Here is a 22,850-nt window from a genome sequence, read left to right on the forward strand (position 1 = left end):
TAGGGGGGCCACAAGGGGGTCCAAAATTGTTGTCACAGGGGCACTGGTCCCCCCTGACCCCCCCCCCCCTAAATGTGGAGAGAGAGATGATGTATAACAATAGGTATATAGCCAATCACGTCCACGAGTCAATTATAATATGAAACGCAAAATACACATCCTAGAGCCTCTAGAGATGTCACGCTGGCAACTTTTGTTAAAAAAAATATTTTACGTTGCATATATTTTTATAGAGTGTTCAAAGATACCCCAACTATCGTCGAGGCCACAGGCCAAATAAATTGATCAATTAACTTTTATAAATGTTCGGAATCACTCGATCTGTGACTTCTGGTAAACCGTACAGCCTGACCAATCAATATGGGATCCTCGGGACGTCCATATCCATAATCCTAACACTAACCGTAACTCAATAATCCTTACCTTAACCCCTACCTAAATACAATTTTAAATGTAAACTTCAATTTGGGGGTACGGAATTCCCAAGGATACCGAATAGCACGGACCCAATCGAAACGCAGACAGAGTTGTTTTCGTTTTACCGAAGTGCGGCATTCCTTCAGGAGAAATTAGAGATTTATTCGTTTTTACTGCAATTGCACAGCAAGTGTTGTTTTTATCCGCGAAGTACCTGCTGCTTACCCGAACAGGTAAGGACACGTATTAAAAAATCTAAACATGAAACGTGTATGAAGCGTGCACAAACTAAGTTATTGAGCACCAATAGTTTTTCGTTTTCCCAGGAATGGCGCATTTGACGATGCCGAAAACACCAGAGAGCAGCGGTATGGATTTAGGAGATGTTTCCCATAGCTGCGATTCACGAGCTCTGAAAGTTACAACATCACCACCACCACCACCACCATCATCTTCCCTCAGCAGCAGTACTCACCTTCAGCTAGAGGCAGCATCACAACCGCCCCTCCAAATTCTCAAGTTAAAGAGGCATCATAAACAGTACTATAGCCATGGCCATAATCTGTTACCTAAGAAGAATCCTCTAGATAATACAGTGAGAGAGTTGTCATCATCCTGTGTCTATAAGGTACCTGACTCTGGTGGTGTTTCCCATGACCCGACTGCCTCTGCATCTGCCATGGCCTTAGCTGGCACTACCACAGTTTGCTCTGGTGTTGAGGCTAGAGATGTATGGAAGTCTGGATACCTGAGAAAGATGAAACACAGCCACAAGAGATTTTTTGTCTTGAGAGGGCCAAGTGACACAGGCCCCAGCCGCTTGGAGTACTATGATAGGGAGAAGAAATTTAGAAATGGAATGAAATCTGTTTGTAAATCTCCCAGTGCTGTGGGTTCTCCTAAGAAGGTGATTTATCTGTATCAATGTTTCTCTGTTAGTAAAAGGGTAGATTCTAAACACAAGCACCTGATAGCCCTGTACACTAAGGATGAGCACTTTGTCATGATAGCGGAGAATGAGGAGGAGCAAGAGGATTGGTACCTGGCTCTGAGTGATCTGGTGATCCAGGAGAAAAAGGAGTACCAGGACGCTGAGGAGTTGGATGATGGATACTGGACCATCTCTCCTGGAGCCATCTTCAAGGAGGTGTGGCAGGTGATTGTAAAGCCCAAAGGTTTAGGACAAACCAAGAACCTGATAGGAGTGTGCCGGCTGTGTCTCTCTGCCAAGACCATTCACCTGGTGAAGATGTGCTCTGAGATGACGTCTGTGAACCTGCCTCTGATCAATGTCCGTCGCTGTGGTCACTCCGAGAGCTTCTTCTTTATGGAGGTGGGCCGCTCGTCCTCCACTGGGCCTGGGGAGATCTGGATGCAGGTAGAATCAGGTGACCCTGTGGTGGCTCAGAACATGCATGAGACAATCCTGGAGGCCATGAGAGCCCTGAGGCCCATCCCTGATTTCAGGCCTCGGAGCAAGAGTCAGTCATTCCCATCAAACCCCTGTGCTGTAGTTACCACACGACGTCAACACCATGGCAACCTCCCACCCAGCCTGACTGGGTTACAGCGCTCTATAAGGGTGGAAACTGTTGTGAGCAAACCGTCCCCACAGAAAAATAAAGGAGATGGAGGCCACAGCCCCAATCAAACTTCTAGCCATGGAGAGGGGACAATGAACCAACCGATCAGCCCAGGGACTGGCACCTTGGCTCTCCGTAATGTCTGCATCAGTAAAAGCTTTGAAGAGAGCCTCAGTCACTTTGCATGCATCTCCACCACCATCAGTGTATCCAGCAGCAGTGGCAATGACTCGGATACACACCCCTGGCCCTCTGATCCTTCAGTCTTTGGTTCTCCCAGCGACAGAGGCTCTGTCTACGCTGAGGATTTGTGCTCCAACCCATGTGTCTTTCAGTTGTCCAGGAGTAACACCCCTGACTCACTGTTTAACACCACACTCATTGACGAGAACAGCTTGACTGACTACGTGGCCATAGATTTGCAGGTAACGGCTGTGGCCAGAACTAATCAAGGAGATAGCTGTGATGTGGAAACGTCTACCCCTGAACTTTCCAGACAATACCACCAAACCACCTCATGCACTCCAAAATGCGAAAAAGACCTCTCATCCAAGCCCCCCTTCCACCATATCTATAATCACAGTAAACTCCCAGTGCAGGAAAGTTATATGCCAATGACTCGTGGACCAGGTCCTCATTATACAGATGACATCCCTTCAGATTACAATGTGACCCCCACTCCTCTTCAAACACCTAGTGCTACCATGTTCCCCTCAGACCAGCTGGGGCCCCAGGGCTACATGATGATGCTTCCACGTAGCTGTTCACCAGCAAAGGACAGCCTCAGTGATGTTGATCATTCAGTGTGTGATGAATACATGAACATGTCTCTCGGGAGCCACATGGATGGTCATAAACATGGCTCACCGGAGGCTCTTAAGTCCTACAGCTCCTACTCCTCTCTACCAAGCTCTAACCAGCCTCCTTCACAGAGGAGCTGTGAACATGATGACTATGTCTCCATGTGTCATCCTGCAGCTCATCACTGCTCTGCAGTTGAATGGAACAGTAGAAACCCTCTCTGTAGCTCGCCTCGTCACTCTTCTCATCCAAGCAGTGATGTGCTGCTGAACCTATCAGATGTGCCTGTGTTGAATGTCACTGGTTTGTCCTTGGACCAGCATGGGGTTGAAGATGGTGACCTGCCCACTCAAACTGAGTCTATCCAGATTTCAACAGATCGTCTCAACTACATTGCTCTCTACCTGATGGATGATCAGTGTGCCACCTGTGATGTCCCTTTGCATACTGATGAGGTCACTTCTCCACTTCCTGCACGTACCAGTCACAGAGAGAGTGGGTCTGGACCCGGGCTCTACACTGGCATAGACCTCCCCACATCAGTAGGACAGGCTGCTGCCATCAGACGTTGGCTGTGTTCGTGTCTCCCCTTGTGTATCAATACTGATGACAGTGAGTAAGAGGACAGTTTAAAAAGTGTCAGTGCTGCTTTTGAATCGACTCATTATTGAATCAACCAGATTGTGAATACTCAGCCTTGTTGTTTATAGGATGCTAATGATAAAATAAACAAGTTATTTGTACTCAGTGGAATTGTTCATATAAAAAATGTCTGTCATGTTTCTTTACTTTTGGTGGTTGTTCCTAGTCTGGGTACCAGTTCCACGCCTTGTACTCCCTGGCATATGGCACAGAGTACAACAAGTGGGATGTTAGCTTAAATGACTGGTACCCAGACTAGGTTGTTTATTACACTTGGAGAACCTGTTCTTATAGCCCCTTGCAAAGGAGTTTGTTTTCGGCAATTCCAGGGAAACGGAATGACGCTGAGACTCAGATCTTTCACTTTTAAATGTATTCCAAACAAAATCAATTGATTTCAAAGTTGAACAAACCATACAACTCAATGACTACTTTTAACAATTTACACAGAAAGTTATACAAATGTACTTGAAGAACAAACAGTTAAGTGTGAAGGTCGGTAACAGAATGACAGCACCAATGGCACAAACTGTCATTTTCTTAGAAAATGTTTAATCTGCACTGTTCAAGTAAATGTTGTCATTTGTTAAAACTATTTCTTGTTCATAATTGTATGGTTTGTTCAAGTTTGAAATCAGTAGATTTTTTTTGAAGTAAAGTGAAAGTTGTGAGTCTTCAGGCAATGTGTTGGTTGTCAACTGGAAGAATATACTTTTTGTTGTGTAGGCCTGAATTATTTGTATTTTTCATGAATCAAGAGAGGATGTTTGCATTTTCTTTTCACATTTTTTACAGGGCATTTACTGGATCGTTTGCTCTGTACCTGGATGGCAGTCAGCACCTTTGGGTTATGAAAATAAAAAAATGGTGCCTTATTTTGTATTTAATTACCATGCCCTGGGCCCGTATTCACAAAATATTTATTACGCAAAAACGTAAGCCTCTTAACAAGAAAAAAAAGTTTAAGTGCAATTCCAGAACAATATGTAAAGATTTTTTCCAAGAACCTTTTTGAGGAATAGCAACTTTAATTAAATCTATAGTTAAGGAAAAAATGGCAGTTGAGAAATGTCTTAAAGATTTTGTGAATCTGGGCCCTGGTGATTGCACCCTTTAATGCTTTTATACCATTAATGGATGTAATTATACCATTAAAATAAAGCTAATGCCGTTATCCCCAGCTTGTCTTCATTTACTGGGCTGGTTGTACAACAGGTGATACTATAACCATCATAATGCCATTTCCACCACACAGAGATAATAGTTAACGTTCCTTCCTCAGGCTACCATCATCAGTACTTATACAGTGGGGTTGCAGGGACAATAACTATCGTAGTACAATTCATCACTAAGGACTTTTGGAAGATTAGTCTGTAAAAAGATATCTCTAAACAGAGATCCTAATCAAAATCGATGTACAAGGGTTAGCTGGAAGAGGCTGGAGGGTTAGGTTAATCACAGGAGGTAGTTTTGCTAATGATCACTCCAGGTTCTAGTCTACACATTCCATTTCTACATGACACATGAGGAAGATGGCGCTAAGAGGCAATATCAACCCTGAGTCTAAGCAAAGTGTTTAAATAGCTTTATTGTCAGGCATATTTACATGAGTGTTCCACATCCCACACCTTGGGAAAACCCTTACCCTCCCCAACCATTGAACACAAATATATTTCAGAGGCACTTTTCTTAATAAACAAGTTATTGGTTGTATGTTTTGTATTTTAACACTGTCTGCATATTTCTGTCTCCTGGTGTCAGGAGGTAGTGCGTGCTGAGGAAATAGCTTCTTCAGACATATCCTCGTGCCTGTCTTCACCTAGGTCCTTTCCCTGCTGCAGCAGAGAGTAGGCTCACTGTACATCTTACAGTACAATGCGTTTCATGCATCTGAACGGTCTTCGTCTCTCTTGTTCATTAAACAAGTCTTTAACACAGACAAAGACAGCCTGTTTCATGTAGAGACAACCATGGTCCCTGGCTTTGTTTCCTGGTTACAACAAAAAAACGAGACAGTCCAAGTTTGTATTTACTGTATACATGTTCCTGCCTTCAAATCAAATTTTACTTGTCACATGCGCCAAATACAACAGGTGTAGACCTTACAGTGAAATGCTTACAAGCCCTTAAACAATGCAGTTAAAAAAAAAAATTATTACCCCCCCAAAAATTAAGAAATATAAATAATTAAAAAAATAACAAATTCTGTCTTAAGTTGTCTAGGATCTTTCCTAGTTTTTAATTGTCTCTTGCTGGGTTGTTAGTGTTTTTTTGCAAAGTGGTAAGCAGTTTGTGCTTGGTGTTGTTCTGAGGCACTTCTACAGCACAGTATGGAACATGGGAGCCAAGGGAATCCACCCAATCACCATCATCCACTGGAATGAGCGGAGGGGAGCGAAAGGGAGGCTGGTCACACGTTGAGGATCTCAAACTCCTCTTCAGACTCAAACAGCTTGTCGGTCGATTCGATGAACTCTGTTCGAAAAGAGAACAACAGTAATCAGTTTGACACAACACACTTCATTTTGGTTAGTATGTTTCAGTTGAGTTTAAACACTACATAGGAGTTTCAATGAGGTTCAAGAAATAAATGCACTTCATATATAGACCTATACTGTCACTTCAAAACATTATAGGGAAATACCAGAGAGTGGATGCTTGATATTTGCGGCCAGGATTGCTTGTTATTGGATCTGTCGGGTGGGTAAGCTCATACCTGCCCCTGTGGTCTGGACCTCTGGTTTGGTGGGAGGAACGAAGGGGGGCCAGTGGGGCGGGTGATTCTCCACCAGCTCAAACATCCTCAGGTTCCTCTTCATCTGAATCTCCTTAAAAAGGACAACGACATGGGTCTCAACCACCGGACAATATCCATCGACATCCCATTGTGACTTGAGTGGATGACTCTTACCTGCTGGACTAGGTTACACCAACTGTCAAAGTCATCTTCACTCTTACAAAAAAATCCCTTGGGGAAAAAAGACAACATTTTGATTAATAATTATGTGGCAAAATCATCCCCACAGTATACGAAATACCCATTAGAGCAACTTTTTAGAACACACCACCACGCACTTCAAATTCAACTATGAAAACAAGGCCAATGAGATAGGAGGCTCAGTGGTATAACAGGGTGTTGTGGTCGGTGTGTGGGTACAGCTCTCACCAGGGCCACAGAGGGGTCCAGGTTGGTGATCTTCATGCGGCGTGGGCTCCTCAGACAGTGGTAGCTCTGGTCATCCACTCCACTGCCAGCCTCAGCCTCCACAGCTGACTGGGTGGTGTGGGGGTCCAGGTAGATCAGCTCCTCTCCTGGAGGACACAAGAAGGCCTGCTGAACACAGTGGCTAGACAACTCACAGGTTTAGCTCCTTTTGTTACTACCTATTTGGGAACCTTCAGTTCCAGTTTCCTCTTAGACTCACCTACAAATCCGATGAAGTAATAGGCCAGATTGGGCTTTCCTCCCAGCACACCACAGGACTGTGGCATTTTAAAACACTCCTGAATGGGACAACACATGAAGTCAGTACAGTATAACTATTAAAGGCAACAGTAAACACTCCTGAATGGGACAACACATGAAGTCAGTACAGTATAACTATTAAAGGCAACAGTAAATACAGGAATATTGCATAGTAGTTTAGTATCAATTGAATAGAGAGAAATTCCCAATCCCACCACAGAAAGCATTGATGGCCCAGTACCTTGAGGGCCTGGATGTAGACAGGGTTGATGTGGTTGATTCCCATGCGGAGTGGTATGACCAGCAGTAGGGGTCTCCAGTCAGAATGGAACTGGGAATGTGGACACGTCGTGGCTCTGTTCCCATCCGTGTGAGAACAGGCTTGTTCTGGTGTTTCCCTAGAGGTGAAGGGTTCCTGCCAGCCACAGGGTCTCGGCCGAAATCTGCTCTCACTGCTTGCCTGGCGACACTGCTTCTCTGGAGAGGACATGGAAAGTAAACCTTTGTGTCTTTGGAATCACAGCTTCACCACTGTCCTCATATACAGAAGGCTCAGAAGGTACGAATACAAAAATATACATACAGTGCCTTCGGATAGTATTCAGAACCCTTGACTTTTTCTACATTTTGTTAGGCTCCAGCCTTGTTTTAAAATTGATAAAATAGTTTTTCCCCCCTCAATCTACACACAATAATGACAAAGCAAAAAAATGTTTCTTAAAAATAAAAAATATGACAATTACATTAGGTATTCAAACCCTTTACTCAATACTTTGTTGAAACATCTTTGGCAGCGATTACAGCCTCAAGCTTGGCACATCTGTATTTGGGGAGTTTCTCCCATTCTTCTCTGCAGATCCTCTCAACCTCTGTCAGGTTGGATGGGGAGCGTCGCTGCACAGCTATTTTCAGGTCTCTCCAGAGATGTTCGATCAGGTTCAATTTCGGGCTCTGGCTGGGCCACTCAAGGACATTCAGAGACTTGTTCCGAAGCCACTCCTGCGTTGTCTTGTTTGTGTTCTTATGGTCGTTGTTCTGTTGGAAGGTGAACCTTCGCCCCAGTCTGAGGTCCTGAGTTCATCAAGGATCTCATTATACTTTTCCTTTTTTGGTTTTTCTACTTGCAGCTCAGATGAGAGTTGGTGGTTCCAAACTTCTTCCATTTAAAAATGATGGAGGCCACTGTGTTCTTGGGGAACAGAATTTTTTTGGTACCTTTCCCCAGATCTGTGCCTCGACACAATCTTGTCTCTGAGCTCTACAGACAATTCCATCGACCTCATGACATCTACATTTTAGTCATTTAGCAGACGCTCATATCCAGAGCGACTTACAGTAGTGAATGCATACATTTCATACATTTTCTTTCTGTGCTGGCCCCCCGTGGGAATCGAACCCACGACCCTGGCGTTGCAAACACCATGCTCTACCAACTGAGCTACAGGGAAGGCTGACTTGGTTTTTGCTCTGACATGCACAGTCAACTGTGGGACCTCATATAGACAGGTCTGTGCCTTTCAAAATCATGTCCAATCAATTGAATCTACCACAGGTGGACTCCAATCAAGTTGTAGAAACATTTCAAGGATGATCAATGGAAAAAGGATGTACCTGAGCTCAATTTTGAGTCTCATACAAAGGGTCTGAATACTTAGGTGATATGGTATCTGTTTTTTATTTGTAATACATTTGCAAAGATTTTGCTTTGTCATTATAGGGTACTGTATATAGATTGCTGAGGATAAAAAAAAAAAAAAAATGTAATCAATTTTAGAATAAGGCTGTAACTTAACAAAATGTGGAAAAGTCAAGGGGTTAGAATACTTTCCGATTGCACTGTATATATTTAGCAAGTGAGGGGAAAAAAAACGTACTGATGTCCTCGATCACCACGGTGTTGTCCATTGACACATACACAGCAAGAGAATTCCAGTCATCAAATAGCGCAAGTTTCCTGACGAGAGATAATAGGTTTATTTATGCCACAAACTTATTTGTGCTAGAGGTCACACTACTAACATCTGACAATCAAATATTCTGAAATTAATTAATCTCGGTTACCCAGAAGTACAATTCTCGAAAGTTGTCACTTCCCGTTTACACATGAATCTGTCCACGAGAGATTACATATGAATAGATCAGTCTTAAAACATGCATATAAAATACTTACTTGAGCACTTGTGCAACTGTGTTTGGGCCATACCACTCTCCTACAGACTTTCCTTCACCAACTCCCATCTGAGCTGCAAGTAGAAAAACCAAAAAATGAAAACCAAGCTCACTTCAAAAGGTCTAAGTCAGGGATGGGCAACTTTGATGGGGGTGGGGGCCATAACAAAATCTGAACTCATCATGGGTGGGCCGCAGTGGCTCGCGGGTCTGTGTACCCATATCATCACCTTGTGAGCAAAACATTTTAGCGGCCCTCTTGACAGCGGAGAGAAAAAGTTTGAGTTAATTTCCTGAATCTACACCAAATGTGTCGTTTAAGATCTTATTTCCTGAAATTCTACACATTTTGCCATAAGTTGGAGAGAAATGTTTGCAGTTTTTAATAAGATATGAGTGAGAGTGACTAACAAAATCAATGGGGGCTCCCAGGTTGGTAATTCAACCAAGATTACCACAAGTTTAGATAGCTGGCCCCTGGACTAATTTACCAGGCCCCTGGACTAATTTACCAATCTAACAAATGTTAGCTGACATGAACTAATTGAGTGACTGTCAGTGACTGACATAACAAACCCAAAAATTAATGATGCACAACAAAAATGTTGAAATTGCACCTTGCGTATTCTACTATTCAAACTATTTTTGTGTCTTTGGAAATTGATCCACAGGCCTACATCCCTGGTTTGTATTAGCTTCTTTCTAGCCGGTCATTGATTCATCATGCTATTTGATGTTCCTTCAAGTTACACATTTTTACTTTGAGGACAGTCATCCAGAAAATGATAGGAATGTGATAGAAAACACTCTTTCATCTGCTGATTCAGGGTACTGTACGTGTGGTCAGACCAAGGTAAAAGCAGGGTTAGGCTAGGACTCTCTCTTACCCATTTGGTGTATGGAGTAACAGCTGTCTTTCCTATCCAGGAAACAGTGGAGGATACGATGGTAGTCCTCCGGCTGTCCTCCGTCTGCCCTCCAACGCCAGGCTACAGCAGGAAGACAGGCCACTGTGACATTCCCATACCCTGTCTAATAAAAGCCTTTTCTCTTTCTCACTGTTGAATTGATTACATCGTAGAAGACAAATCATGACCAGATGAATCCTTCACATATAGTGCGTTCGGAAAGTATTCATACCCCATGACTTTTTCCAAATTTTATTTTTGATAAATTTTCTAAAATTGATTAAATAGTTTTTTCCCCTCATCTACACACGGTACTCCATAATGACAAAGAAAAAAAAGGCTTAGAATTTTTTTTTACATACAGTACCAGTCAAAAGTTTGGACACACCTACTCATTCAAGGGTTTTTCTTTATTTCTACTATTTTCTACACTGTAGAATAGTTGTGAAGACATCAAAACTATGAAAAAACACATATGAAATCATGTAGTAACCAAAAAAGTGTTAACAAACCAAAATACATTTGATATTTGAGATTCTTCAAAGTAGCCACCCTTTGCCTTGATGACAGCTTTACACTCTTGGCATTCCCTCAACCACCTTCACCTGGAATGCTTTTCCAGCCGTCTTGAAGGAGTTCCCACAAATGCTGAGGACTTGTTGGCTGCCTTTCCTTCACTCTGCGGTCCAACTCATCCCAAACTATCTCAACTGAGTTGAGGTTGCGTGATTGTGGAGGCAAGGTCATCTGATGCAGCACTCCATCACTCTCCTTCTTGGTCAAATAGCCCTTACACAGCCTGGAGGTGTGTTGGTTGGGTCATTGTCCTGTTGAAAAACAAATGATAGTCCCCACCAAGCGCAAACCAGATGGGATGGCATATCGCTGCAGAATGCTATGGTAGCCATGCTGGTTAAGTGTGCCTTGAATTCTAAATAAATCACAGACAGTGTCACCAGCAAAGCACCCCCACACCATCACACCTCCTCCTCCATGTTTCACGTGGGAACCACACATGCGGAGATCTGTTCACCTACTCTACGTCTCACAAAGACACGGTGGTTGGAACCAAAATTCTCAAATTTGGACTCATCAGACCAAAGGACAGATTTCCACCAGTCTAATGTCCATTGCTTGTGTTTCTTGGCCCAAGCAAGTCTCTTCTTATTATTGGTGTCCTTTAGTAGTGGTTTCTTTGCAGCAATTCGACCATGAAGGTCTGATTCACGCAGTCTCCTCTGAACAGTTGATGTTGAGATGTGTCTGTTACTTGAACTCTGTGAAGCATTAATTTGGGCTGCAATTTCTGAGGCTGGTAACTCTAATGAACTTATCCTCTATAGCAGAGGTAACTCTGGGTCTTCCTTTCCTGTGGCGGTCCTCATGAGAGACAGTTTCATCATAGTGCTTGATGGTTTTTCGTGACTACACTTGAAGAAACTTTCAAAGTTCTTGACATTTTCCAGATTGTCTAACCTTCATGTCTTAAAGTCATAATGGACTGACATTTCTCTTTGCTTATTTGAACTGTTCTTGCCATAATACGGACTTGGTCTTTTACAAAATAGGGCTCTCTTCTACCCACCCTACACAACTGATTGGCTCAAACGCATTAAGGAGGAAAGAAATTCCACAATATAACTTTTAACAAGGCACACCTGTCAATTGCAGCCAACAAGTGCTCAGCATATATGGGAACTCCTTCAAGACTGTTGGAAAAGCTTTCTAGATGAAGCTGGTTGAGAGAATGCCAAGAGTGTGTAAAGCTGTCATCAAGGCAAAGGGTGGCTACTTTGAAGAATTTGTTAAACACTTTTTTGGTTACTACATGATTCCATATGTGTTATTTCATAGTTTTGATGTCTTCACTATTATTCTACAATGTAGAAAATAGTATTCAGACCCTTTACTCAGTACTTTCTTAAAGCCCTTTTGGCAGCGATTACAGCCTTGATACTTCTTGGGTATGATGCAACAAGCTTGGCAAACCTGTATTTGGGGAGTTTCTCCCATTCCTCTCTGCAGATCCTCTCAAGCTCTGTCAGGTTGGATGGGGAGCGTCACTGCACCGCTATTTCAAGGTCTCTCCAGAGATGTTCGATCGGGTTCAAGTCCGGGCACTGGCTGGGCCACTCAAGGACATTCAGAGACTTGTCCCAAAGCCAATCCTGCATTGTGTTATCTGTGTGCTTAGGGTTGATGTCCTGTTGGAAGGTGTACCTTTGCCCCAGGTCCTGAGCAGGTTTTCATCAAGGATCTCTCTGTACTTTGCTCCGTTCATCTTTCCCTCGATTCTGACTAGTCTCCCAGTCCCCGCCGCTGAAAAACATCCCCACAGCATGATGCTGCCACCACCATGCTTTACCATAGGGATGGTGCCAGGTTCCCTCCAGATGTGACGCTTGGCATTCAGGCCAAAGAGTTCAATCTTGGTTTCATCAGACCAGAGAATCTTGTTTCTCATGGTCTGAGAGTCTTTTAGGTGCCTTTTGGCAAAGTCCAAGCGGGCTGTCATGTGCCTTTTACTGAAGAGTGGCTTCCGTTTGGCCACTCTACCATAGAACCCTGATTAATGGAATGCTACAGAGATGGGTGTCCTTCTGGGAGATTCTCCCATCTCCACAGAGGAACTCTGGAGCTCTGTCAGAGTGACCATCAGGTTCTTGGTCACCTGCCTGACCAAGGCCCTTCTCCCCCGATTGCTAAGTTTGACCTGGGGGCAGCTCTGGGAAGAGTCTTAGTGGTTCCAAACTTCTTCCATTTAAGAATGATGGAGGCCTCTCTGCTGTTGGGGACCTTCAATGCTGCAGATATTTTTTGGTACCCTTCCCCAGATCTGTGCCTCGACACATTCCTGTCTACGGACAATTCCTTCGACCTCATGGCATGGTTTTTGCTCTGACATGCACTGTCAACTGTGGGACCTTTTTATATAGACGGGTGTGTGCCTTTCCAAATCATGTCCAATCAATTGAATTTACCACAGGTGGACTCCAATCAAGTTGTAGAAACATCTCAAGGATGATCAATGGAAACAGGATGTACTTGAGCTCAATTGTGAGTCTCATAGCAAAGGGTCTGAATACTTATGTAAATAAGGCATCCGTTTTTTATTTTTAATACATTTGCAAACATTTCTAAAACATAATTTTCACTTTGTCATGATGGGGTATTGTGTATAGATTGATAAGGAAAAAATTATAATTTCGTCCATTTTAGAATAAAGCTGTAACGTAACAAAATGTGGAAAAAGTCAAGGAGTCTGAATACTTCCCGAATGCACTGTATAAACACCCCCTTTGCTAATGCAGTTCCATACATCCCCACCCCATGCATGACCCCGTCCCCTCCTCACCTCGTCCCAGCTGTGAGCATACCAGGGCCTGTGCAAGGATCATCTGCCCACAGCGTAGCATACATCCCCAGCCTGCATCTGAAGAGGGGCCTGTTCCCCCTGGATTAAACCAAGATAGACACTTAAGATTAAGAGCACTTTGTTGGTCAATTGCACACAAGGTCCAACCCAAATCTGACTTCCGCTATTAACCCAACTCCTCAAAAAGAGACATGTACATATAGAGGTTTTGGAAAGGTGTAGGTGGTTGCGGGTGACCACGCTTGGCAACCAGGGAGCTGTTATGTGGGGGGGTTAAGTGCCTAGCTCAAGGGCACAATGGCAGGCAATAGCATCTAGGATTTGATACCAGCAACCCTCTGGATGCCAGCTCACTTCCCGACACATTTTTCCTGTCAATCCCGGGATTCTAACTGGCAATCCTCCGGTTGCTGGCTCACCTCTAACCGCTAGGCTACCTGCCGCCCTTAAATGGATACTTTGGGATTTTGGCAAGAGGCCCTTGATCATCTTCTCCAGAGTCAGATGAACTCGTGAATACCGTTTTTTTATGTCTCTGTGCCCAGTATAAATTAAGTAAGAGGTAGTTTCCCGAACCAATGCTAACTAGCATTAGCGCAATGACTGGAAGTCTATGGATATCTGCTAGTATTGAAAAGCATGGTAGCAGACAGCGCAATGACTGGAAGTCTATGGGTAACGCTGTTGGCAAGGTTATGGATCCTCACACAGTGCTTTTAACATAGTGTTTTCAATGTCCATATGACATACATGATTACATTTTGCATGTTCATTTATACAATAATTATTATTCAACATGTCCTCAACTGGGATTTGAACTCACAACCTGCCAGGCCACCATATGTCTGTGTCATGTCCTCAACTGGGATTTGAACTCACAACCTGCCAAGCCACCATATGTCTGTGTCAGGTGTCAGTTCATCTGACTATTCTCATCATTGACTTTACTTACTTATTTCAGCAATTAAATTACATTCTGTATAGTGGTCTAACGTTGGTGGGGCATATTAACCTGTTTTAATGATACTCCTGAATCACTATGATTAATAAAATATTTGTATAATTATTATTGTAAATATGAACATACACAACTTAATCATGTTTGGTAAAGTGTGTAAAATATGCAAGTTGAAAACACTATGTTAAAAGCACTGTGTGCAGACAAAATTATTTTTGAATGGATCAGTGGTTCACCAATCAGGGGCTTGATGGGCTTGGCAACACAAGGCATGATGTGTAATGAAACAAACATTTTTGGAGAAAGTTTCTTTGGGACCATCAGGCGATGTCCTGATACCAGATACACGGAAATGTTCTTGCAACGTTCCCATGAAACGTGTCTAGAACATTAATATCTTACATTCTAAGAACATGAAACCATGTTCTGTGTATGTTTTGTGGGACGTTGACGGAATATTCTCCTAACCCTCAGAAAACTGGACACAGGAATGTTCTTTCAAAGTCCCATAAAATACATCTAGAACAGTGATGTTGCATTTTCTGAGAACATTGTAACCATGTTCTAGATAAGTTCTGCTTGATATTAAGGGAACGTTCTCCTAACTTTTAAAATCAAAACATTATAAAAAGGTTCTCAGAAGGATGTTGTTAACATAGATAGGGGTACATTCTAACTCAAGGAAAACTGGACACTCAAACATTAGGGGAACATTACAAAAACATTCTCTCTCTCCCTAGAATTGTTAGCTGGGTAGCCAACAATCAGATTTACATAACATCTGCCTGTTTCACTCACCTATGGGAGAGAATTTTTTCCTGTAGGTAAACCATAACCGCGAGTGGACGTCTGATAGTAGCTCTATCTTTTCTGTGAACACAGCATGAAAGACTGTCATGCCTTCATTCAGTTTTCCCCCCACATATAAATCACAATATGACTGCTAGAAGATGCCAGTCTACCTGTTTTAGCATTGTAACACTCTCCTAAAACCCACACAGGTTCATCTGTGTCAGGCAAGTCTTCAAGGAACTCCGAAAACACGTTTATCTGGTTTTCATACTTGGCTAATACTTAAACGAGACATGGAAAAGGGGAGACATGAAAAAAACTTGTCAAGAAACATACATGACGTGAGATACACCAGCTAAAGTTTTACACTATTTTTTCATATGCGGTGACAGCTGCAATTTGACATTATAATTTATGTTCACTGAATTATTTGTAATTGCCAGACCTCACACACACACACAATAATGTAGGTTGTACATAGCCAGCAGATCCAACCCACTTTTTACAGCGGCACTAGGCTCGAAACAGGCTTCCTGTGTACATTAAGACCCGCGAATGCGGTGCGATAAATGTCTCAGGAAACGTACCGTTGTATTCAGAATTGTCCCATTATCTAAGTTAAACCAAGAAGATTAAACGACTGCTAGTTTAATAGTAGTCATTCAATCTTCTCAGTGGAACAGTTGGGTTAATGGGACAATTCGAAGTACAACGCATTTCTCATTCCTGGATTGAGGTATGTTTCCCGAGACATTTCTGGCACCGGCGTCTTAATCTACACAGGAAGCCTGTCTGAACCCTAGTGCATTTCTAAGCAAGCAGGTCGGATCTACTGGCTAGGTTGAACTACTACAGTACAATACTGTATGTGACCAAATTACCTATAACATCCTTACTCACTCTGGGAAAACAAATCGCATCCCACTTCAGAAAAGCATGAAGTACTTTCCACTGACAATGCCCTGCTTCAAAATGTTATGAAAGCCGCCGGGTAGACAATTAAGCGAAACAGGCCACCAAAGAAACAATGCAATGGCTAAACTTGAACATCAACCATGGTCGGTTATAACGACCAACATCTTTAGAAAATACATTTTGGGCCCAATGGCAGCACGATTTGTCAATGCATGTAAAGGACTAAGTGAAAGGCGCACAATATGTGAATAAAGTATTATTTTTAGTGGCTATTACCTGCCTCCATCCTACGGCTGTCATCGGTGAAAATACCTATCTAAAGCTAGTCACAATAAGGATTAGCCACAATAGTGGAATTTGCGGTTAGCCTTCAAAATAACAGTCCCTAATTTAAAGCGATGCAAATGGATACAAATATTAGAATCATTCCATATTTGGACTAGATCATGCTAAACAAGGTTGGAATGTTGTTATATAAATTCAACAAAATACAATAATTAGTTAATTTGACGAACAAAAGTCAAAATCAGCTGAAATCGCACTGTGGATGTATTCGATCTCAGAATTGCATTGGGGACATGAATATACGTCACTGTACAGCCTTACCAATGGATTGTGGATCAATCAAATTGAGTATCAGTCTACTCAGTGACACCCACAGAGCACAATTGTGAAGAGATTACACAAATATTAGCGTCGTAATTGCGACTCTGAAACCACTGTGAAATGAGCCACATTAAGCTTACCAGTTAACCTACATTTTTACATTATAGTCATTTAGCAGACGCTCTTATCTAGAGCGACTTACAGTAGTGAATGCATACATTTCATACATTTTTTCCCCCGTACTGGTCCCCCGTGGGAATTGAACCCACAACCCTGGCATTGCAAACACCATGCTCTATCAACTGAGCCACACGGGACCATCCTACTATGTGTATTGGACATTCATATAGCAAAAAAAGTACTGTATTGAGACCATGTTGCAAACCTGATAAAGCAATGAGGCCTCTATCCAATAGTCAAGATCAAGTTGAAGGCAGTTGTCAACCATGATTACAGTTAATCCTGAATGAATTGTGAACAATGATAAGTGAGAAAGTTACAAAGGTAAACATTTCATACCCCCTCCAAAAAAGGCTAACCTTCCATTACAGTAATGGTGAGAGATTAGCATGTCTTGGGGGCACGGGACGCTGCTGAGGGGAGGACAGCTCATAATAATGGCTGGAATAGTGGAAATTGAATTTTTTAATTGTATCTTTATTTAAGTTGGCAAGTCAGTTAAGAACAAATTCTTATTTTTAATGACAGCCTAGGAAAAGTGGGTTCAGCCAAGTTCAGGGGCAGAACGACAGATTTTTCCTTGTCGGCTCTGGGATTCAATCTTGCAACCTTTCGGTTACCAGTCCAATACTCTAACCACTAGGCTACCTGCCGCCCCAGAATACCTGGAAACCATGCATTTAAAGTATTTGATACCATTCCACCTATGCTAAAATGCTAAAACAGCCATTATCACGAGCCCGTACTCCCCAATGAAGGTGCCACCAACCTCCTGTGCTTGGGGGTATGATATTTTTATGTCTGTAACTTTGTGACTCATCATTATTCAGAATTCATTCATTAATCATGGTAGTGTCCACATTAATGTAGAAGTGTTTAGAAACATGTTCTATTTTTATTTACAATAAAAGTGACTAAAATGGCACAATACATTATTTACCATTCACTTCTATTGTAAATAATCTGAAACACAACCAAAACAAACAGCAAATGCATCCAACATGTTTGTAGTCACACGCTTGATGTAATCATTGTGTGCTATGAAAATGGGACCAAATAACATTTGTTTTACTACTTTAATACACATCTAAGTGAATTTGTACCAATACTTTTGGTCCCCTAAAATGGGGGGACTATGTACAAAAAGTTCTGTAATTTCTAAACTTTTCACCCAATATGGAAGAAAATACCCTCAAATTAAAGCTGACAGTCTGCACTTTAACCTGATAGTCCTTTTATCATTTCAAAGTCATCCAAAGTGCTGGTGCACAGAGCCTAAACAACAACAACATTGTCACTGTCCCAATACTTTTGGAGCTCACTGTAAGTACGCCCCAAATGCAATTCTGAAGTCTAATATATCCACAGTGCGACTTCAACTGATTTGTAAACGTTTTGTTAAATGAACTAATTATTGTTTTTTGTTTAATTTATATAACAACATTTCAACTTTGTTTAGCATTATGTAGTCCCAATATGGTATGATTCTAATATTTGTATCCATTTGCGTCACTTTCAATGAGGGACTTTATTTTGAAGCGGAACCGCAAATTCCACCGTTGTGGCTGGCTAATCCTTATAGTGGCTAGCTTCACATAAGTGGTAAATGGCAGGACACAAACATACAGGATTCCCTCTTGGGTAATGTAGTTCAAATGTGTTTGGCATCCATGACAAATAACATTATCCATTATAAACTACATCAACCAAAAACATAACGAAACCAAGCTGGTGTTTCCAGAAATCAAAACATTACATGGTACTCTGGTTTTTGTATTTTTTTTCACCAATTGATAAATAATTCTTATGGGATAATTTGCTAGAGATATCTCTTCCCCATTCATAAAATATACATGTGCATTGTCTTGATCCTGTAAAACATCCGCCTATTATATTTCTGCGTTTACACTGTCTATGGCTACAATGTATTATTCCGCAAACTGTAACGTTTTTGTGTCAGTCATAATCTCTCATGGACAGATTCTCATGGACATGAAACGGCGAAATTACACACTTTCACGAAATAATTGTACTTCAGGGTAACCAAGATTATGTCAATCAGAAGAAAAAATAAATAATTATGTCAATCAGAATATACCATTGTGGGTTTGTTCGACATTGCAGCAGACAGTGCAGGAGACGGCCGACTGACTGATCTACAAACCACCTTGCTTCATAAATAACAACTCATTATTATTTGTAGATCAGTCAATCACAATTTACCCATGATACATCACGGTTTTTATGCTTTCGTTCTTATTATACCTTCAGTGTCTCGAACACGGCAACTAGCGGGCTGTAATGGTGATTGAGCTACATTTGTTGCCAGTGGTAGTAGTAGCACAAACCGTTTCTAAACCTGTACTGTCTTTGGCAGTTAGCCTACTACTTTTGTACACGATACTGACCCCCTAGTGCCTGGCACTTAACAACACTACCATGGACATTCCGTTTGCGTCTACGTGAACCGCGATAGAGGGCTAGTAAGCAAGCAAGCTAACTTTTTGCCTGATTAAAAACAACATCCTCTTGATGCGTGATTGCATTATTAATACAAATAATGGTTTAGACGATTATAAGTTTTAGTCATGAATCTTCGGGGATTCTTCCAAGATTTCAACCCCAGGTAACGTAAAGAGATATAACGTCTCTACGGTTATGCTAACTAACGACGTTAGAGCTAGCCAGCATATCTGTGTTGGAAAGCGCCTAGCCAGATAACGTTAACTAGTTAGACTGCCTACTACTATTCAGTCATTGACTATCTGAACCGGTGAATCATGACAGAACGAACTAGCTAGCTAACGTTAACTTAACGTCGTTGGCTAGCAGCTTCGGTAACTGGTAAGGTCAGCTAGCTAGTTATTATATTGGGGAAGAACAGCATAAGCTAGCCAGTTAACGTTAGCTATTTTAGCAAATGTTATTGGCTTGCTATCCAGCCCTGTTGTGTGTTGCTGTCAGTCGTTTAGTATTAGTTAGTTAGTTATTGCATGCCAGCTAGCTAGATAACTAAGCAACTGAATGGCCTAAATGGCCAACTCCACATAGTTCAGTTTCCTTGATCTGGAATCGCATTGGGGGACGCATTTTTGTACCAATGATGATGAGTAGCAAGCTAAATTGATTGCTGAATAGATTAATGGGGATAATTGTTTTTCTCCTCACTTAGTAAGTTCCTCATCTATGCCTGCCTGCTGCTGTTTTCGGTTCTGCTGTCGCTGCGTCTGGATGGCATCATCCAATGGAGTTATTGGGCTGTCTTTGCCCCCATATGGCTATGGAAGCTCACGGTCATCATCGGTGCCTCAGTGGGCACAGGCGTCTGGGCCCACAACCCACAGTACAGGTGTGCTTTTTAAACAAATGCTTTACTCTTTTGTAGGTCTTTTTTTGTCAATGTGGCTGTCTTATCAATATCATATTGTCCTAACGAGAAAGCTGTCCGGTTGCGATAGCTATCACTGCTGACTAGTATGTCTCATCTTACTGTGCCTGTCATGCTGGTTATGCAGGGCTGAGGGTGAAACCTGTGTGGAGTTCAAGGCCATGCTGATTGCTGTTGGGATCCACCTGCTCCTACTCACCTTTGAGGTTCTGGTGTGTGACCGCGTGGAGAGGGGCACTCACTTCTGGCTGCTGGTCTTCATGCCCCTCTTCTTCGTCTCGCCTGTCTCTGTTGCAGCCTGTGTGTGGGGCTTCCGCCATGATCGCTCTCTAGAGGTCAGTCTGGCATTATATCAGTCATAAGGATGTTATTTTTCACAAATAGTCTATTTAGGCTAGATATCGGTGAATATAGTATACTTGTCTACATCCCTCTTCACCCGTTTACTCTGTTCTTCCTATCTCTCTTTGTATCAGTTGGAGATCTTGTGCTCGGTCAATATACTTCAGTTTATCTTCATTGCCCTACGACTAGATAAAATCATCAGTTGGCCTTGGCTGGTAAGAGAACAACCTGCCCAATATCTAGGTCTGGGGAAGAAAAACGAATGGGAATTTAGGACAACTTACAGTGAGTTGTAAAATATGTTGATATTATTTATTTCATGTTATTTTGTTCAGGTTGTCTGTGTGCCACTGTGGATCGTCATGTCCTTCCTGTGCCTTGTGGTACTCTACTACATTGTGTGGTCAGTGCTCTTCCTGCGGTCTATGGACCTCATTGCAGAGCAACGGCGTACTCACATCACCATGGCGATCAGCTGGATGACAATCGTTGTACCCTTGCTAACTTTTGAGGTATGTGGTCATGTCGTCCATCCTTCAGCTACTATTGTGGTCAGAGAGCAGAAGAAGGTCAGAAGTTGAGAAAGTAATATTTAATTTTTTGTACCCTGTTTGCCTTGTTTTTGTTGTTGTCTCTGTCATTGGCTCTTCAGATCCTGTTGGTCCATAAATTGGATGGCCACTACAGCTCCAGCTATGTGTCAGTATTCGTGCCTCTCTGGCTATCCCTGGTGACTCTGATGGCCACGACCTTCGGCCAGAAAGGAGGCAACCACTGTGAGTTACTCCTCGATGGTGATAGTGGTGCAACAGCAATAATTGTCATATTGAGGCAGTGTTCTTTTTATTTTTCTGAGAATGCAGTCAGTGTAACTCCTCAAATATTTCTCCAAACTATTTGTTTTAACTGGTATTTCTCTTTTCTAACAGGGTGGTTTGGCATCCGAAAAGACTTCTGCCAGTTTCTTCTTGAGCTCTTTCCCTTCCTGCGGGAGTATGGGAACGTTTCCTACGACCTGCACCACGAGGATGCTGAGGTGTCCGTAGAGATGCCTGCACACGACCCGCCAAAAATAGCCCCCATGTTTCGCAAAAAGACTGGTGTGGTGATCACACAGAGCCCAGGGAAGTACTTTGTGCCTCCTCCAAAACTGTGCATTGACATGCCTGACTAAATTAAAGCTTTGCAACTACTGCTCTAGAGTTTTGATGGACTTCACATGCACCAGACAGCTGTGGTGCTCTGACCACCCATTTTAAGAAGAGGCAGAAGAGCATAGTTTCCATGTGGCTCACTCCTAGTGAGCAGTGGGACTGGAATTCAGACCTGACTTTCTAGCAAAAACGAAAAACCATGGCAGAGTTTGTGGAACAAAAGGTACGGTAACACTTTATTTGGATAGTGTGTACAGCATCTACAGATGGACTATCAGTAACATTTCAACTATGTACTAACCCTAACCTTAACCCTAGCCCTTATTCTAACCTTAACAAGCAGTTGCTTATCAACAGATAGTTTGTTAATAGTAGGGATTAACTGTCCCGGGAACATACTTCACATTTCCCAAAAAGATTTAATGACAAGACCTGGGAAATAACAAATAAAATCCCCAATGTTTGCTCTAATGCAATTCCACAAAATACACATGTGCAGCAGCTGATTAGCAAAAAATTAAATAGGTTGTTGCATGGAAGCCTTTAGCCTAGCATATTTACTAAACACAAAGACGCCATAAATTCAAAGCACATGCATAATTGACACTGCTGGACTGCACACTCGACCTGAATGCAGTTAAACCCTACAGTATAGGCTATAAAATAACGTGTGCCTCTTTGAGCTGTCATTGTGACTCTTAAGACAGTCTCAAATTTGATAGGCCTATGCACAATTCACTACATAGGCATCTCTGTCACAATTCAGAGGCACAAGGGAAAATTGTATCTTCTCCTGTCTTAGAGCTGGGGCAATTTTTCTATCCAGTCCCAATCCCACTAAAACTCAAAATTCTGACATTCTGTAATCCATAGGTTGCATTATCAAAGGACGTCTCTCGCCTATGCATGTCAAAATAATGCAATAATATTACCCCTACTTCTCTGCGGGGTCTCGTCCTTGCTGCCCATATGAGAGTTTCGGTAGAGAATGTGTGATCAACAAACGGCATGGGAGTAGATGTGAATATTTTTTAAACAGAGTTGGTCCCCGTTAAGATACTTTATGTTAAATGATTTCCACTCTTCATCTCCCTGTTATTCATCAGCTTTTCTGCTATATAATCATCAACTCGATTTTGCCAAACATAGG

At 42.2% G+C, this 22,850-nt stretch overlaps 3 protein-coding genes and 1 non-coding gene across 5 annotated transcripts; 2 read left to right on the forward strand and 2 right to left on the reverse strand.

Annotated features, from left to right (window-relative positions):
- The first annotated feature begins 296 nt into the window (after positions 1 to 296).
- LOC106563716 (insulin receptor substrate 2-B) lies at positions 297 to 4,680 on the forward strand. The gene is made up of 2 exons (XM_014129526.3): positions 297 to 650; positions 744 to 4,680. Exon 2 carries the CDS (start codon positions 746 to 748, stop codon positions 3,419 to 3,421), a length of 2,676 nt encoding a protein of 891 aa, XP_013985001.1. The 5' UTR covers positions 297 to 650; positions 744 to 745; the 3' UTR covers positions 3,422 to 4,680.
- Positions 4,681 to 5,011: 331 nt separating this feature from the next.
- atg4a (autophagy related 4A, cysteine peptidase) lies at positions 5,012 to 16,389 on the reverse strand. Of its 2 annotated transcripts, XM_014129458.3 has the most exons (13): positions 16,304 to 16,389; positions 15,283 to 15,393; positions 15,119 to 15,190; positions 13,342 to 13,440; positions 9,966 to 10,067; positions 9,080 to 9,152; positions 8,784 to 8,863; positions 7,151 to 7,386; positions 6,869 to 6,947; positions 6,610 to 6,755; positions 6,355 to 6,411; positions 6,160 to 6,271; positions 5,012 to 5,918 (listed from the first exon to the last, which is right to left on the reverse strand). In XM_014129458.3, the coding sequence occupies exons 1-13, from the start codon at positions 16,311 to 16,313 to the stop codon at positions 5,854 to 5,856; spliced, it is 1,242 nt and encodes a 413-aa protein (XP_013984933.2). In that variant the 5' UTR covers positions 16,314 to 16,389; the 3' UTR covers positions 5,012 to 5,853. The 2 variants fall into 2 exon arrangements, with proteins under 2 accessions (XP_013984933.2, XP_013984934.2); XM_014129459.3 differs by lacking the exon at positions 15,283 to 15,393 and having other exon boundaries at positions 16,304 to 16,336.
- On the reverse strand, positions 8,285 to 8,360 carry trnaa-ugc (transfer RNA alanine (anticodon UGC)). The gene has a single exon. It is a non-coding gene; the product is annotated as a tRNA-Ala (tRNA).
- A 2,728-nt stretch (positions 16,390 to 19,117) lies between the features above and the next one.
- LOC106563673 (transmembrane protein 185-like) lies at positions 19,118 to 22,129 on the forward strand. Its single transcript, XM_014129457.3, has 7 exons — positions 19,118 to 19,439; positions 19,986 to 20,162; positions 20,329 to 20,536; positions 20,678 to 20,761; positions 20,882 to 21,058; positions 21,199 to 21,322; positions 21,476 to 22,129. The coding sequence occupies exons 1-7, from the start codon at positions 19,402 to 19,404 to the stop codon at positions 21,718 to 21,720; spliced, it is 1,053 nt and encodes a 350-aa protein (XP_013984932.1). The 5' UTR covers positions 19,118 to 19,401; the 3' UTR covers positions 21,721 to 22,129.
- The last annotated feature ends 721 nt before the right edge of the window (positions 22,130 to 22,850 follow it).

The sequence above is a fragment of the Salmo salar genome, chromosome 11 (assembly GCF_965601325.2).
Source record: "Salmo salar chromosome 11, fSalSal1, whole genome shotgun sequence".
In the NCBI taxonomy this organism is placed as follows: Eukaryota; Metazoa; Chordata; class Actinopteri; order Salmoniformes; family Salmonidae; genus Salmo; species Salmo salar.